The sequence below is a fragment of the Bos indicus x Bos taurus genome, chromosome 10, assembly GCF_003369695.1.
Source record: "Bos indicus x Bos taurus breed Angus x Brahman F1 hybrid chromosome 10, Bos_hybrid_MaternalHap_v2.0, whole genome shotgun sequence".
Classification (NCBI taxonomy): domain Eukaryota; kingdom Metazoa; phylum Chordata; class Mammalia; order Artiodactyla; family Bovidae; genus Bos; species Bos indicus x Bos taurus.
This window is the reverse complement of record NC_040085.1, coordinates 51764905-51784229: the sequence shown is the minus strand read 5'-3', so window position 1 is coordinate 51784229 and position 19325 is coordinate 51764905. Positions and strand designations below refer to the sequence as shown.

Genomic DNA, 19325 nt, shown 5'->3' with positions numbered 1-19325 from the left:
ATGGCAGAAAGTGAAGAAGAACTAAAGAGCCTCTTGATGAAAGTGAAAGAGGAGAGTGAAAAAGTTGGCTTAAAGCTCAATATTCAGAAAACGAAGATCATGGCATCCGGTCCCATCACTTCATGGCAAATAGATGGGGAAACAGTGGAAACAGTGGCTGACTTTATTTTTCTGGGCTCCAAAATCACTGCAGATGGTGACTGAAGCCATGAAATTAAAAGACGCTTACTCCTTGGAAGGAAAGTTAAGACCAACCTAGACAGCATATTAAAAAGCAGAGACATTACTTTGCCAACAAAAGTCCGTCTAGTTAAGGCTATGGTTTTTCCAGTGGTCATGTATGGATATGAGAGTTGGACTATAAAGAAAGCTGAGCACCGAAGAATTGATGCTTTTGAACTGTGGTGTTGGAGAAGACTCTTGAGAGAGTCCCTTGGACTGCAAGGAGATCCAACCAGTCCATCTTAAAGGAAATCAGTCCTGAATATTCACTGGAAGAACTGATGCTCAAGCTGAAACTCCAATACTTTGGCCACCTGATGCGAAGAGCTGACTCATTTGAAAAGACCCTGATGCTGGGAAAGATTGAGGGTGGGAGGAGAAGGGGATGACAGAGGATGAGATGGTTGGATGGCATCACCAACTCAATGGACATGGGGTTGGATGAACTCCGGGAGTTGGTGATGGACAGGGAGGCCTGGTGTACAAAGAGTCGGACACAACTGAGCAACTGAACTGAACTGAAATCTTTTGATAACTCTGAAGTGAATATGTTTCTAAGAAAAGATCCACCCACAGCCTTCTTTCTCATGCACATTATTTCCACGGTTATGTCCATTAGCAAAAAGAATTCACAGTTCACTCAGACAGCAATGCACACTCACCACAATATGTATAAATAAGTTTGGAATCAATAAAGCGGACTCTGAGATTATGGAGTACAGCAGGCTCGTGAAGATAACTGAGGGCTGTGAGATCATTTTCACCCACAAGTATGTCAGGGTTTCTTAAATGAGGCAGTTCCTTGGTCTTTGGATCTAGACGATATTCCAAATCCTGAAAATGCACAAGATACAGCATCTGAATAAATCATGGCAAAAACCTGATACAGGCATGTATTAACACATTTTGATCATTTCCTATTCCTGATTTGTTTCTCAGTTATTAAATACATTTTCCTGGTACCTCCCAAAACCACAGAAATTGGTGGAAACAGCAAAAAATGAGAGTCTGTTTTCACTAGATGTATTAACTCATAGCAACATTTTTTGCTAATACAGTTTGAAAAGTCAAAGCCTAGATTATTTTTTCTACCTAGTTACTAGGCCAGATCATTTTCTATGGGAAAATAATTCTTTTTTTATCCTCTTCACCTGGTATAAGTGACAGACAATATAAGAGAGTGCTAAGAGCTTGGCTCTAGAGCCAGATCAACGCAGGTTCAAGTCCTGAAACTGTTATTTACTTCTTGTGTGGTCTTGTGTATATTATTTAACCTTAATCTTTCATTTGTAAAAAGGGCATAATGGAAATAGCTCACAGGCATGTGCTAAAAATTAAAGGAGACAATGTTTGGTATGTGGTAGGTACTTGGAAACTCCTGAACCCAGAGAGGCCCAAGAATCCCTTAAAATTAGATGTTAACACTTTGCATCTATGCATCTATGTGTAAGTACATACACATATGTGTATTTCTTTAAAATACAGTCCATAGTTTTTATTAGACTTTTAATGAAGTGCTTGGCCCTCCAAACTAAGAAGTACTACTCATTTTAAGGAATATGGCTTTATGGCAAAGTCAACATGGAGACTGTCACTCAATTATGTATTAAGGGGAAACAACATACAACACATGAAAAGGAAAAAAACAGCAATATAATTGCAGAGATGGACAAGTTAGTTTTGTAAAAAGACTTTTGCTAATACTTTTGTTAATACTAAAGAGATATATAGAGGTCAAATGTTCAAATCAGGTTGGAATGAATTCTGCAAAATGGGGAGGAAATTTTTACAGTCTGACCCTCGACCTCTCTTTGTCTGTTTATTAGGATCTAATGTCCTTTTCCAAAGCTGACTAGTCTTTGCATTGGCTTCTGCCATACAAAAAATGGTTATGTGATCTCAGGCAGACTGCTTAATATCTCTGAGTCTGGGCTTCCTTATTTGGAAAATAGTTACAATACCACATGCGAACGCACGGGTTTGCTGTGCGAATTATCATAAGAAAATATAGCCTAAAGTACCTAACGTGCCTCACAGAGTGGATGATCAATGAATATTGAATAAGTTAATTCCTTATTTGGTAGTCAAGGCCCTTCTAATCTGGTCTAATTCTTCCCTGCCTTCTTTCTGAATAATTGCCTTGCCTCTGTTTTGCTCTCCTGAAATTCATTCTCCACTCCACCACCAGTGAGTCCTTTCTAAAACAGAAAACTTGGCACTCTTCCGTTTAAAAACACTACAATCACTTCCCAGGTATACCAGTTGAAGTTTAAGAGTTGCAGCATGAACATGAGGCTCTCTTTGATCTGGTACCCCCCCACCCCCATATTCCTGCCAGTCCTCTCCCGTCAAATCCCAACAACATGAAACTTGTACAGTTCTCCAAATGCACAATACTGTGCATGCCTCCCTGCCCTTGCTGAGGCTCCTCCAGATCCCTGAAATGCACTCCTCCTTGTCTATTCATTCTTTAGACGATGCCTCTCTGACTCTTAGCCTTCATCAGTTCCTCTGACCAGTCTCCACTCTGTTCTATTTTGTTTCTTATTTATATTTATTATATCTTATGTCACACTATTCCTAAGTATATGTACTTTCTTATTTGACATTAATGTCAGAGAGCATATTTTTTGCCTCTTCTTTTTTTTGTCTCTTCTTAACATGATACATAGCAAGTACCTTAACATACTAGCCTTAAACTAGAACACACACCTTTCTAAATCTCTGTTCAGTCAACTTGTGATATTCACTATCTTCAAAATATATTCCAAGTCTCACAAAGTCTATCCCCTTTCTCTTTGTTAATCTAAACTCTGTCTAGTCAAAACTCTTCCTTCTCTTGGGAGTCTTCCCTGAAGCACCCCACAGTGATGTTTCCCTCTTTTGGGACCCTAAAGTCCTCACTGTCTTTACAGTACAGCACAGTGGTTATGAGCACAGACCATAAAGGCAATCTACTGGCTCAAAGTCCCAACTTCATCCCTTAATGCCTATATAACTCTGAGCAAGTCCCAAACGTTCTGAGTCTCAGTATTTCATCCATAAAGTGGTAATAATAACAGGCCCACCTCATAGGATTGTTATGAGGATTAAGTGAGTTATAGGATATACAGGACTCAGAACTACACCTGGTACATAGTAAGTGTTTAATACATATTAACTGTCAGGACAGTATTACTCACTTGGGAATTAATCATAAGCTTATCTTTTGACATTTTTAGTATTGCAGTATTGAACTACTTTTTATATCCTGCATTCTCCTGGCTAGATTATAAATTGTTTAGAAGAAATTAATGTCACACTAAAAGTGTGACATGCCCTGTCAAATGCAGTAGAGAGAATAAAAAGGGTGGAACCAAGAGTCTATTCTGCAGTGAATGAAGATGGGAAAGTATAGAGACACAACTGGTTATAGGTTTTTCTGGCCACTAGCAAAGGGTTTTATAGATAATAGCTTCTAAGTAAATATTTTTCAAATACCTATTTCCAGCAAATATCATATCTCAAGCTGGGTCTTGAAATGTTGTTTTCTTAGTTAATATGAATTATTTAAGTGATATCCTAAACAAAATACAGATAAACAGGAATATCTATGGGAGGATTAGATGTGAATCTAAATCAGGTCATAATAAATTCATAAGCCAAAATAATGGGTTTTTTAAAGTATCTGCTATTTTCACTAACCCTTTGGGATAGAAACTTGTTTGCCATTTTTATCAGTTAAGTGAAAATATTAGATTAATTCAAAATTTAACTTCCAAGTGAAGTTAAGTATCTCACAGCAAATTTACCCTTTTGAATTTCCTTTACTTTATGCCATTAACAACAAATAAAAGCAGAATTCCTACCTTTCCATCCTCAAGTTGAAGCAGGAGAACTTTATCTCCTGGCTTATAATCTTTGAGCAGCTCTGCTGACTTCCAAACTTCTTCAGGATCAGGTATCCAAACCCTGGCAAACTAGAAGACAAGAAGAAAAAAATATTTAAACCAGCAATTCAATTACTTTATAATGATATTAAAAAATCATGGATGTATTTATAATTAAACAGTTTATGAACAAAATAAAACTCAGCAAATATGAAATTTAACTTTTAAATTAGCAGATGAAAAGTACTTTAGCCTCAGTAGTACCATAAGTCCACATTATTAAAAGGCACAATGCTCTGTATTGTGGTAATAATTTCACAATATATGCAATTCCAATCATTATGCCATACACCTTAAACTCATACAATGCAGTATGTCAATTCTATCTCAATAACACTATGGAAGTGGGGGAAACTATGCTCTGAAGAAATAGCCTTGATTAAAATTTGACTTTGCCTTATATTAAGAATGCTACCCCAAAATTTAATTTTAGATTAAAATGTACGTATAAACCTATTTTTTCACTGAATGCAGACTTTCATGGGTCTAAGAACAAGATTTGGAAGCTCTGGTGTGGTGGCTGTGCCAGTTTCAGCAGCACAGCTATTTTTTTCAATCATAAGATTTAAAATTTGAATTTTTTATTGTAGTTTTCATCCTGTGTTCTGCAAACCCTTAGTGATTTCTCAGTATTCATGGGGGATTATTATGGTATGAGCAGAGGAGCCACAGCTGTTTTACATACTGGACATCTGGAATTTGCTTTGAAGAAAGTTCTGTTGCTAATTTTTAAAAAATGAGAAGGCACTGCTGTCTATATTTTGTTTTCATTATTATGAGTGAAAATGGTAAAATGGAATATTCATCCTAGCCTCAATATCATGAAAGAGGTATCAAGAGGAGTTTCTAAAACAGCAAATCTTTAGCCTTAACTACACCCTCTGGACTTAAGCCAATTTTGAACTTCAGATCAATTTTGATTGGGTCCTCCAAACACCACAATGAAGAGGTGTTTTATGACTGTTTGGATTCCTTAGAAAGGACTCTCCCTTTAAAACATATGTACACTAAACCTTGGTGCCCATTTTCAGGAATATATCACATATGAAAATATCACCAACGCCAGTCTTTCTCTATTTTCTTCAGAGCTTTTATTACTACCTGAATTTATTTATGCTATTTCTTGTTTAAGTATTTACTATTTTTCTTTGTTAGAATATAAGTTCCATATTTGTCTTGTTCAACACTGTATCAAGTGCTTGTGTATCTGGTACAAAGCTGGGCCCTGAGTATTTGCTAAAAGAATGCCAATCCTTAAATTGAATAGAAGTGAGCATAGAAACAAACAAACAAACAAAGAGGACAAAACCTCACCCCTTGCTTTATTTATCTCTTATTATCATAGATTCATGCAGATTTTTGGTCTGAACAGTTTGTAGAGAAAAGGGTACCAAGCCGGGTTATGGGTTCCAATCACAGGACTACCAGATTGGTCTTTTAGCTTTTATTTCAGGTATCTGCAAGATGGGGGATGACAGCAAGACTCATCTAGTTTATCTCCAAGGTTTATACACACAGAAACTCTGTGAAAAGTATAAACCAATATAAGTATAGGCTGAGATTGTTACTAAGTGTTTTTTCCATAAGAAGTGATTGTTAATGTTATATACCAAATATGTTACTACAACTTATTTCATAACTTTTCCCTCAGTTATACAGCCCCTTAAACTGAGTAATATCCATACACATTACTAAAATCTTACTCATTCAATAAAGATTTCTGGGAGGCTCAAGAGGGAAGTGGTACATGTATAATCATGGCTGATTTGCCATAAATGTTGTGCGGCAGAAACCATCACAAAATTGTAAAGCATTTTTCCACCAATTAAAAAATAAATTAAAAAAATAAACATTTCTGTTTACTAACTGCTTCCACTCTGAAGCCTACTTTAGAAAGCCAGTATTTCTATAACTTTTTCTGAAAGGGATTTACTAGTTCCAAAAAAGATGTCTGAAACATGAGACTCAGAGTCATGAAATAACCTACTACCTTGACTGATGAAAACACAAAAAGCAAAATGGGTCCAAGTGAGTATGTAGAATCATGGCTGACCTGCTCTAAACATGAGTTTTCAACTAAATCTAGAAAGAAGTGCCTTTGTGTTTTGTCCATAGCAAGCTCTAGCTCAGATTTCTACAAGTATTTTGGAAGCAGTAGTGAGCTGGTACTTTGCCAAAGGTTTGATTTCCAAGAGCCAGATGTTAACAACACTTACAGATAGAAGACAGAGGCTAAGGCCCTTACACTCACCAGAGGCAAGATACTGAAATACCAAACATCACTCTGACAACCAACTTCCCCCTTATCTTATCTCTGCTGCTGCTGCTAAGTCACTTCAGTCATGTCTGGCTCTGTGCGACCCCATAGACGGCACCCTACTAGGCTCCCCTGTCCTAGGATTCTCCAGGCAAGAACACTGGAGTGGGTTGCCATTTCCTTCTCCAATGCATGAAAGTGAAAAGCGAAAGTGAAATCGCTCAGTCGTGTCCAACTCTTCGAGACCCCATGGACTGCAGCCTACCAGGCTCCTGCGTCCATGGGATTTTCCAGGCAAGAGTACTGGAGTGGGGTACCATCGCCTTCTCTGTTATCTTATTTCTATCTCTGGGGAAAATATCCAAGGAGAAATAGGTCAGAAATCAGTCTATTATTACCACTGTCTCTTTTTTATTCTTTTCCATCTTAATCAGTGAGGATCAGTGACTCTGCAGAAACAACTATACAGAACTAGGTCAGTTGGGAAAATATATATACCTTAGATACTAAAATAGAGAGGAATCTCAACCTGACAATGCCCCTTCCTACTGCCTCTAAAACCTCCAACCCTACTTTCCACTGTCCCCTTAAGCCCCCAGAGAAAATACACATGGTAGCCCTGATGAAGAAGACTAAGCTTGTTCAGCTACATCCAGTGTGAAGACTGAAAAGGAAGACAAGAAGGCAAGGTCCCAAGATCACACGAGAACCTAAAAGAGATATATGTTAGCAACAGTCAGGGAGGAATCAGAAATAGGAGTGGATACACCTACCCACTAAGTCTGCCCAGGTACCTAGTGAAACCAAAGCAGTTAGTGAAAGATAATCCTAGCCAAAGTGAACCAGCCCTGACAGAGTTCCCAGCAAGACAAGACAAGGGAAGGTCCAATGTCTTGTAACAACTCTGTCACCAGCTGTCTCCATTAGCTAATAGAGGGTGAAGCTTTCCTGCAATGCTCCCCATTCCATTTTTAACTCACACTACTCTAGCCCTCATTACCTTGTGAGTCCTTCAAATGCCTCACTTACGATACCTCAGACCTCCTACCCTAGACTGCATGCTCCTTAAGCCATCTTTGAACCCCATCTAGACTGGCTTACCTCCTTGACCACAGTTAGTGGCACATTTGTGTTGATTCTACTTAAGGCAGAGGTAGGGCAAGGGAAGGGGGAAAAGTCAGGAGAATGGCGAAGAGAAGTAGCAAAGGCAAACTTCACAGACCCACCTCAGGATTTTTCTTGAAGCTACAAAGCACAGCTGAGATGGGGTAGGAGTCAGAGACTCAGAGAAGAGACTCGTGGAGTAGTAGGCAAAGAGTGAACACTGATGCAGAAACTGTAGAAGAAGGGAAAACAAGGATTTGGGATATGAGGTACTGTGACTAAAGCCACAAAAACTGTAGGACATGAAGAAAAGAGGAAAAGGCTTAAAACAGAAAACACTGAAATATAAATACACATCAAAGATTAGTAGCTTGCAAGGAAAATAAAAACCATCTGTCATACAACATAATTTACGATGAAATAAAGCTGACTGAGTCTAATGGGAGAGCCCTGGAAAGGCGGGTTCAGGGGACATGCCTGCACCGGTCCCTGAAGAGAGGGGCACCAAACAGCATGGCTTCTCAGGGGTTACACCCATCCCTGTGTGCTGAAGGAGGCAGCAGTCATCATTCTCATTGTATTCTACCACAATGACAACACTCAATTGGTCCTTGATTAATGCAGGTGACTCACTGGAAGTTTTGCGAACTTGCATTTTGTCAGTCAAGGAACCCAAAAGTTTGAGTATTCAGAATAATATTTTCTGAGGCCTCACACACCTTGGGAATGAGACTGACAGTAAATGACCAGTCCCTAAATCCCAAAAATCTGATCCATGTGATTCTCTCCCTTCCCCAAACTCCCATGCACGTTATTTGCTTACAGACAGCACACATGCACATCTTTCATAGTTCCCCTATTAAGTCATAGCAGTTTGGCAACATGGAATCTACTTGGTTCAATTTTAATACCCCATTGAAAACATTCACAAAAATGAATGCTTTATGTGACAATTCAAACAAGCCTATAATAACTAAGTGCTTCTCTAGGCTATGAACTGAAGCAGAAGAGAAATCCTGAATCATCAATACCCTTTCCTCTGATCCCTGACATTAACACTGATAGCCAAGTGGTTACTAAGTAATTCATATAACCCTAAAGGCATGTTTTTCAGGTAGAAAATTTAGGAACTACGATGTTAAAGCACATGATGGACTTTCCAGAAACTACACGCACGCACACACACACACTGTATCTGTTGACATAATAAACTCCCATATACCCACCTAGGTTCAGGATTAGAACCTTACCTCTCAGTGGAATCATATTCTTAAACATTTCATTTTCCCTCCATTTTCAATCATCACTGCCACAGTCTGGTCATGCCAAACTATGGGTTTGCTGTATTGTAAATAAGCCCTTGCTTTCAAACAACAGACTCCTATTTATCCTTCACATCTGTGTTAAAGTACTGCCTTCTCTAAGAAGAACTTCCTGACTTCCCACCATCATTTGGCACTCTACTCTCAATGTCCCCATTACCGCATGCAATTTTCATCCCACTAAATGATGACTTTGCTTGCCTATCTCCTTCTACCGATTGTTGGTTCCTTGAGAGGAAGAGTATGTCTCATTCACCTTTGTCTCTTCAGCACTTAACACAGGGCCCGTCTAATAATTTCTTAATAAACCTTTATTACATGAATGTTCCTGGCCGTACACATTATACTCTAAGAGGGTAGCTTAAAAGAAGTATCAGAAAGAGGCTCCAAGAATCTTCTAAAGGGTCTCTAATTTCTAGAAGTAGAGAAAGATGAAAGTGACTTTGGAGAGCTGAATTATATAGGAAATTTTGGTTTGAAAGAAGGAAAAACAGCCAGACAGCAACGCAGCAGAGAAGTAATGAAACACCCTTTCCTCCCCCAAACAAACCTCCATCCCTTCATAATTTATGTAGAGTGGAAGCTACACCTCACTTCCAGAACAGAAAGCCCCACTCCCAATCCCACCAAGGTGATGTGACCACCATTTCCACCAACCATCTCCTACAGCAGCAAAGTGGGGAATGGATGGGAAGAATGGTAAGCCAAGGGGTTGGAGCAGGGAAAGAGGGTCACACCAAAATGGGGGAAAGAAGAGAATGGCTGGGGGTGAAGAAAAGGGGCATTTTGGATGGGGCTGGAAGTGAAGAGCAGAAGTGTCCTGTGCCCCTCTGAGGCTTTTTAACAGATACAAGCATACCTCACTTTACGGCACTCCACTCTGCTTTACTGTACTTTGCAGATGGAGGGTCTGTGGCAACCCTGTGTCAGGCAAGTCTACTGGCACCATTTTTCCAACAAGATTTGCTCACTTCATCTCTGTGTCACATTTTGATAATTCTCACAAAGTTTAAAACTTTTTTGTTCCTGTTACATTTGCTTTGGTGATCCGTGACCTTTGCTATTACTACTGTACTTGTTTTGTGGTGCAGCGAACCACATCCACATAAAATGGTGAACTTCATTGATAATGCTGTGCGTGTTCTGACTGTTCCAACTACTGGTTATTTCCCTGGCTCTTCCTCTCCTTGGGCCTTCCTATTCTTTAGGACACAACAATATTGATATTAGGCAAATTAATAACCTTATAATGGTCTCTAAGTCTTCATGTGAAAGGAAGAGTTGCAGGTCTCTCACTTTAAGTTAAAAGCTAGAAATGATTAAGCTTAGTGAGGACAGTGCATTGAAGGCTGAGCTAGACCAAAAACACTTACACCAAATAGTCAAGCTGTGAATCCAAAGAAAAAGTTCTTAAAGGAAATTAAAAGTGCTACTCCAAAGAACACACAAATCATTGATATGGAAAAAGTTGGAGTGGTCTGGAAGGAAGATCAAACCAGCCACAACATTCCCTTAAGCCAAAGCCAAATCTACAGCAAGGCTCTAACTCTCTTCAATTACATAAAGGCTGAGAGGTAAGGAAGCTGCAGAAGAAGAATGTGAAGGTTGAAGGAAAGAAGTCATTTCCGTAACAGAGAAGTGCAAGGTGAAGCAGCAACTGCTGATGTAGACGCTGCAGTAAGTTATCCCAGATGATCTAGTTAAAATACTGATGGTGGCTACCCTAAACAACAGATTTTCAGTGTAAACAAAACAGCCTTATTTTGGAAGAAGATGCCCTCTAGGACTCTCATAGCTGGAGAGAAGTTAATGCCTGGCTTCACAGCTTCAAAGGACAGGCTGACTCTCTTGTTAGAGGTCAATGGAGCTGGTAGTTTGAAACTGAAGACAATGCTCATATACTATACCCCAAATCCTAAGGGCCCTTAAAAATTATGCTAAAACTACTCTGCCTGTGCTGTATAAATGGAACAACAAAAGCTTGGATGACAGCACATCTGTTGACAACATGGTTTACTGAATGTTTTACCCCACTGTTGAGACCAATTGCTCAAGGGAAAAAAGATTCCTTTCAAAACATTACTGCTCATTGACAATGCACCTGACCACTCAAGGGCTCTGATGGAGATATAAAACAAGATTAATGTGGTTTTCATGTCTGTTAACAGAGCATTCATTCTGCAGCTCACAGATCAGGAGTCATTCTGACTTTCAAGTCTTTTTCTTTAAGAAATACTTTTTCTTATTCTTTAAGAAATACTTTTCACTGCTATAGACAGTGATTCCTCTAATGGAACTGGGCAAAGTAATTGAACCATTCTGGAAAGGATTCACCATTCCGCTGTTGCTGCTAAGTTGCTTCAGTTGTGTCCGACTCTGTGCGACCCCATAGATGGCAGCCCACCAGGCTCCCCTGTCCCTGGGATTCTCTAGTCAAGAACACTGCAGTGGGTTGCCATTTCCTTCTCCAATGCATGAAAGTGAAAAGTGAAAGTGAAGTCGCTCAGTCGTGTCCGACTCTTCACGACCCCATAGACTGCAGCCTACCAGGCTCCTCCGTCCACGGGATTTTTCAGGCAAGAGTACTGAAGTGGGTTGCCATTGCCTTCTCTGGTCACCATTCTAGATGCCATTAATCATGATTCATGGGAAGAGGTCAAATACCAACATAACAGGAGTTTGGAAGAAGTTGATTCTGACCCTCATGGATGACTTTGAGGAGTTTAAGATTTCAGTGGAGGAAATAACTGCAGATGTGATAGAAATAGCAAGCATTAGGAGTGGAGCCTGAAGATGTGACTGAATTAGCGCAATCTCACAATAAAACCTAAATGAGGAGTTGCTTCTTGTGGAGGTGCAAAGAAAGTATTTTTTGGAGAGGGAATCTACTCCTGGTGAAGATGGCTGAAATGACAACAAAGAATTTAAACTTGGTTAACAAAGCAGCAGTGTTTGAGAGGATTGACTCCCATTTTGGAAGAATTTCTTGTGGGTAAAGTGCTATCAAACAGTACTGCATGATACAGGGAAATAGTTCATGAAAGGGCAAGTCAATTAATGCAGCAAATTTCATTGTTGTCTTATTTAATGAAATTGCCATAGCCACATTACCCTGATCAGTAAGCAAAGACCAACGTGGAGGCAAGACCCTCCATCAAAAAAAAGATTATAACTTGCTGAAGGCAAAGATGATGATTAGCTTTTGGGTTTTTTTTTTTTTTTTTTTTGTCACTAAGTTGTGCCTGACTCTTTTGCAACCCCATGGACTGTAGCCTGCCAGGTTCCTCTGTCCATGGGATTCTCTAGGCGAGAATACTGGAGTGGGTTGCCATTTCTTTCTCCAGGGGATGTTCCTGACCCAGGGATTGAAAATGCATCTCCTGCTTTGGCAGGCTCTTTACCACTGAACCACCAGGGAAGCAATAAAGTAATTTTTAATTAAGGTATGTACATTGGTTTTTTTAGACATAATGCTATTGAACACTTAATAGACTACAGTATAGTGTATGCATAATAGTTGTATTATGCACTGGGAAACCAAAACATTATTGTGACTCATTTTATTGCGATATTCACTTTATTGCAGTGGTCCAGAACCAAACTCACAGCATCTCTAAGGTATGCTTGTATCAAGGCTTAGACCTTAAAAGTGTTAGAGCTTGAATCCAAATCCATGTCTACTCTATAAGCCAAACATTCTTTCCACTCTCTCTCTCTTCTCCCTAATTAAAATAGATTTCAGAAAGAAACTCCCCTCCCCCACTCCAAAATTGATCCCCTTTGTGTTGTAATGAAAAGTGCTATTAAACCGGCCCATTTCATCAGATGAGACTTAAGGATGTCTCATCTAGACAATCTGTCAAAGCCACAGGGGTCAGCCAGGCATCCATCCTCAGTATTCCAATTAGTTGTGACCATAGAATGAAGCTCTGCCAAGAAATGGGTTCAGGGAATAATACCAAAAAAAAAAAAATCTGCCAAGAGCTAAGATTTTAATAAATGAATGATTCCAGTTCATTTACTTCTATAAATGACAAATGACAGGGTTAATTTAAGATTTTTAATTTTTTTGTAACTCTTAAAGTTACCGTGCATGTACTGTGAAGTCAGCTTCCAGCAGGCAATGAAATTATTTTAATTTCATGAAGAAAACAAGAACACTGAAAATTAATGAATGTATTTTGTCACCATCAAGTAGCAAAAATTAAATAATCCTCCCTAGAATTCTATATGATATGGTAGAGCTTCAGAATGAATATTTTTAGATACTACAGTTCTTTAATATTCCTGTAAAGATTATTTTAGGAACTAGGTCTCACTTTATAAACACAGTCTTCAAATCCGCATCTAGAAAAAATTACTATTTCTATCAACAATTAGCTACAGGTATTTAAGGATAAATTACAAAATTCTAAATAGGCAAAATAACCAAAGGTAAGACAGAATCAAAAACAAAGAAAGGAATCCTATTGATCATCTTCACTGTAAGGCTTTTTGTTTGGTTAGGATAAAGAAAATTCCTAATTCATATTCTTTACTTAATTCTTGCAATATGCTTTATAATTTTTATTATTAAAGAAGTCTCTCATTCAACAAACAGCTTGAAAAAGGTTAAGTAACTGACACCAAAGTCACTTAGCTAATAAATGACAGAGGCAGAATTCAAACCCAGGACAATCTCTGACTTCAAAACCACTCAGGATGTATAATGAAGGAGAGAAACTCAATGAATCACTTTCCCCTGATTGTGATCAAGGTTTGCCCAATCAAGCAAACCAACTCACACTTTTTTACCACTTTCAACACTTGCTCCCAATATAGAAAGAAGTATAAAAATAGTCATGCTAATTATGTACCTTTGTATATAAATGTCTTCCTTCCACATAGAACATCTACCAGTCTGATAAATGATTTGGTGCTGAAAGAAGTCATGGGTAATTTTTAAATCTGAAATTAAAATGTCTCAACATGGTAAATTTTTTTCTTCCATGTTTTTTTGAGATGTAGTTGATATGCTGCTGCTACTGCTGCTAAGTCATTTCAGTCGTGCCCGACTCTGTGCGACCCCATAGACGGCAGCCCACCAGGCTCCCTAGTCCCTGGGATTCTCCAGGTAAGAACACTGAAGTGGGTTGCCATTTCCTTCTCCAATACATGAAAGAGAAAAGTGAAAGTGAAGTCACTCAATCGTGTCCGACCCTCAGCGACCCCATGGACTGCAGCCTACCAGGCCCCTCCGTCCATGGGATTTTCCAGGCAAGAGTACTGGAGTGGGTTGCCATTGCCTTCTCCGAGTTGACATGCAGCACTGTATAAGTTTAAGGTATACATCATCATGATTTGGCTTATATACACTATGAAATGATTACTACATCTCAAGTTTAGTGAATACCCATCATCTCATATAAATACAGAATTAAATAAAAAATTTAAATATATTTTTCCTTGTGATGAGAACCCTTAGGATTTATTCTCTTAACAGCTTCCATTTATAACACACAGTGGTGTTAACTATATTATTTGTTATGCTATGTTATTAACATGATTATGTTAATCATGTTGTGTGTTACATCCCTAGTATTTATTTACCTTAAGACTGGAAGTTTGTACCCTCACCCAATTCCTGCTTTCCCAACCTCCCATCTCTGGTAACTACAAATTGGATCTCTTCTTCCATGAGTCTGTATACTTTTAAAGTATAATTTACCTATAATACTAAGACAGCTCCTGGTACACAACACAGTGACTCAATATGTCTATAAACTGAAAATGATCAACACTCAACATGCTAAATTTTGAAGGAATCTGACAAAACAGACATTATATGAGATAACATAGATATATAGCTCCCTCCTGTTTATAACAGGCAGCTCACTTTTGTTTGCCCCCAGCTTTGGGGATGCACACTTCTGGCAGAGATCAACGGTCTGGAGCTACCTTGGGGTATTGCAGGTCCTTCATGATCTGGCCTCTGACAACGTCTTCGGTCTCATCTTTCACCATTCCTGCTTGTGTTTAACCCCTCTAACAACATCTCGTTCCTCCATACCTATCTCTTTACTCACATTAAACTCCAAGCCTGGCAAACCTTTTCCCTATCCTCATCACCCAGTTCATGCCTGTGTCCTAGAAGTGCCCATCTTTCAGCAGCATTTGACTGCTGGCCTTGGCAACCTACCTGGAATGCTCTTTGCCTGAATTCTGAGATTCCCTATTCTCACAGTTCCCTCCTACCCATCACATCACTCCTTTCACAGGTCTGCCTCTGCCATCCAACCTCTAAATGTTGGAATGGCCTGGACCTCTGAGCTGAGTCTTTTCTCTCTTCTGAAAGTGAAAGTCGCTCAGTCGTGTCTTACTCTTTGTGACCCCATGGACTGTAGCCCTCCAGACTCCTCCGTCCATGGAGTTCTCCAGGCAAGAATACTGGAGTGGGTTGCTACTCCCTTCTCCAAGAAATCAGTTTCAACCCAGGGATTGAACCGAAGTCCCTTGCATTGCAGGCAGATTCTTTACAATCTGGGCCACCAGGGAAGCCTTTTCTCTCTTCTAGTGCAGTATTAAGAGGCAGGCTGTAGGACTGGACTGGGTTTTGTGGTTTACTAACACTGTGGCTTCTCTGGGCCTCATCTACAAAAAAAGTAATAATAATGCCTATGATAAAGAGTTACTATGAGGATTAAATTAATATTAGCTATCTTCATTAATATTATTATTATGATTAGCTATTACTATTGTTACTTTTAATTTTACACTGCATTCTATCCACCTTCATGAGTTTGAATACCAATTTTCCCCAAATTTCAATCTCTAGCCCAGACCTTTCTGTTGAACCCCAGACCCAGACTCATATAACTTCCTAAGATCTCTATTTAAATGTCTCATAGGCATCTTAAACTTAATTGTAATTATTTCCCCATAGGTTTGTCTCTTTAACTAGATTGTGACTTCCTTGGGGACAATATCTATGATATATCCATTGGCATCACCCTCACACCTGGCCCAGTGTTTAGCAAAGTAGATGTTCAGGAGAGATCAGCTGAATGAATGAACAAATAAAAAACAAATGAATGATGAGTTGTTAGGAACCACAGAATTTTCATGGATTTGAAATCTGAAGAAATGGTATGCTAAAACAGAAAACCAATCATGGCAGAAGTTACAGAAGAGAATCAAAAATAATTTCATTAGCTACCAGTACAAACATGAGTGGAAACAATAATCCTGTCACAGACACTTAAAAATATAAGCCTGGCTTGCCCAAATGAAATGCCCAGCATTTCTCAACAGGAGATTACTTGTAAAGATAATGAACAGAACATGCATAAATATGAAGAGCCTCTATGTTACAAGAACATATTCATATTTATATCTTATGTGCTAACTATGCCTTTTTCCAAAGCTTGGGTAGACTTTTTTTTTTAATGGTAGAATTCCCATAAAAACTGTCTGAACAAAATTCACAATTTGACTTTGTAGCATTAACATTTTAAACTGCATATACAACAGACTAGGCTATTAATAACTCAGATGACCATTATACCTACTACTGTGGGCAGGAATCCCTCAGAAGAAATGGAGTAGCCATCATGGTCAACAAAGAGTCCGAAATGCAGGACTTGGATGCAATCTCAAAAATGACAGAATGATCTCTGTTCGTTTCCAAGGCAAACCATTCAATATCACAGTAATCCAAGTCTATGCCCCAACCAGTAACGCTAAGGAAGCTGAAGTTGAACGGTTCTGTGAAGACCTACAAGACCTTTTAGAACTAACACCCAAAAAAGATGTCCTTTTCATTATAGGGGACTGGAATGCAAAAGTAGGAAGTCAAGAAACACCTGGAGTAACAGGCAAATTTGGCCTTGGAATATGGAATGAAGCAGGGCAAAGACTGATAGAGTTTTGCCTTGAAATGCACTGGTCATAACAAACACCCTCTTCGAACAACACAAGAGAAGACTCTACACATGGACATCACCGGATGGTCAACACCGAAATCAGATTGATTATATTCTTTGCAGCCAAAGATGGAGAAGCTCTATACAGTCAGCAAAAACAAGACCAGGAGCTGATTGTGGCTCAGATCATGAACTCCTTATTGCCAAATTCAGACTGAAATTGAAGAAAGTAGGGAAAACCACTAGACCATTCAGGTATGACCTAAATCAAATCCCTTATGATTATACAGTGGAAGTGAGAAATAGATTTAAGGGCCTAGATCTGATAGATAGAGTGCCTGATGAACTATGGACTGAGGTTGGTGACACTGTACAAGAGACAGGGATCAAGACCATCCCCATGGAAAAGAAATGCAAAAAAGCAAAATGGCTGTCTGGGGAGGCCTTACAAATAGCTGTGAAAAGAAGAGAAGTGAAAAGCAAAGGAGAAAAGGAAAGATATAAGCATCTGAATGCAGAGTTCCAAAGAATAGCGAGAAGAGATAAGAAAGCCTTCTTCAGCGATCAATGCAAAGAAATAGAGGAAAACAACAGAATGGGAAAGACTAGAGATCTCTTCAAGAAAATCAGAGATACCAAGGGAACATTTCATGCAAAGATGGGCTTGATAAAGGACAGAAATGGTATGGACCTAACAGAAGCAGGAGATATTAAGAAGAGGTGGCAAGAATTAAGGAAAAACACCAATACGGTATAATAATGCATATATATGGAATTTAGAAAGATGGTAACAATAACCCTGTTTACGAGACAGCAAAAGAGACACTGATGTATAGAACAGTCTTATGGACTCTATGGGAGAGGGAGAGGGTGGGAAGATTTGGGATAATGGCAATTGAAACATGTAAAATATCATGTATGAAATGAGAAGCCAGTCCAGGTTCGATGCACGATACTGGATGTTTGGAGCTAGTGCACTGGGACGACCCAGAGGGATGGTATGGGGAGGGAGGAGGGAGGAGGGTTCAGGATGGGGAACACATGTATACCTGTGGCGGATTCATTTTGATATTTGGCAAAACGAATACAATTATGTAAAGTTAAAAAAAAAAAAATACACAGAAGAATTGTACAAAAAAGATCTTCAGGACCCAGCTAATCACGATGGTGTGATCACTGACCTCGAGGCAGACATCCTGGAATGTGAAGTGGGCCTTAGAAACCACCTCTACGAACAAAGCTAGTGGAGGTGATGGAATTCCAGTTGAGCTATTTCAAATCCTGAAAGATGATGCTGTGAAAGTGCTGCACTCAATATGCCAGCAAATTTGGAAAACTCAGCAGTGGCCACAGGACTGGAAAAGGTCAGTTTTCATTCCAATCCCAAAGAAAGGCAATGCCAAAAATGCTCAAAGTACTGCACAATTGCACTCATCTCACATGCTAGTAAAGTAATGCTCAAAATTCTCCAAGCCAGGCTTCAGCAATACGTGAAACATGAACTTCCTGATTTTCAATCTGGTTTTAGAAAAGGCAGAGGAACCAGAGATCAAATTGCCAACATCCGCTGGATTATCAAAAAAGCAAGTGAGTTCCAGAAAAACATCTATTTCTGCTTTATTGACTATGCCAAAGCCTTGGACTGTGTGGATCACAATAAACTGTGGAAAATTCTGAAAGAGATGGGAATACCAGACCACCTGACCTGCGTCTTGAGAAACCTGTATGCAGGTCAGGAAGCAACAGTTAGAACTGGACATGGAACAACAGACTGGTTCCAAATAGGAAAAGGAGTACGTCAAGGCTGTATATTGTCACCCTGCTTATTTAACTTCTATGCAGAGGACATCATGAGAAACGCTGGACTGCAAGAAACACAAGCTGAAATCAAGATTGCTGGGAGAAATATCAATAATCTCAGATATGCAGATGACACCACCCTTATGGCAGAAAGTGAAGAGGAACTAAAAAGCCTCTTGATGAAAGTGAAAGTGGAGAGTGAAAAAGTTGGCTTAAAGCTCAATATTCAGAAAACGAAGATCATGGCATCTGGTCCCATCACTTCATGGGAAATAGATGGGGAAACAGTGTAAACAGTGTCAGACTTTATTATTTTGGGCTCCAAAATCACTGTAGATGGTGATTGCAGCCATGAAATTAAAAGACGCTTACTCCTTGGAAGGAAAGTTATGACCAACCTAGACAGCATATTCAAAAGCAGAGACATTACTTTGCCAACAAAGGTCCATCTAGTCAAGACTATGGTTTTTCCAGTGGTCATGTATGGATGTGAGAGTTGGACTGTGAAGAAGGCTGAGCACTGAAGAATTGATGCTTTTGAACTGTGGTGTTGGAGAAGACTCTTGAGAGTCCCTTGGACTGCAAGGAGATCCAACCAGTCCATTTTAAAGGAGATCAGCCCTGGATGTTCTTTGGAAGGACTGATGTTGAAGCTGAAACTCCAGTACTTGGGCCACCTCATGCGAAGAGTTGACTCATTGGAAAAGACTCTGATGCTGGGAGGGATTGGGGGCAGGAGGAGAAGGGGACGACAGAGGATGAGATGGCTGGATGGCATCACCGACTCGAT

At 39.4% G+C, this 19325-nt stretch overlaps 1 protein-coding gene across 8 annotated transcripts in view; it reads right to left on the bottom strand.

The window, feature by feature from the left end:
• Nucleotides 1-19325, bottom strand: part of MYO5A (myosin VA) — a 205180-nt gene that overhangs the window by 127477 nt on the left and 58378 nt on the right. For all 8 annotated transcript variants that reach the window (XM_027553991.1, XM_027553989.1, XM_027553984.1 and 5 more), the window contains exons 2-3: nt 4071-4181; nt 885-1056 (exon numbers count right to left, since the gene is read on the bottom strand). In XM_027553991.1, coding sequence (XP_027409792.1) covers nt 885-1056; nt 4071-4181 — 283 coding nt within the window. The remainder of the gene's footprint in view (nt 1-884; nt 1057-4070; nt 4182-19325) is intronic.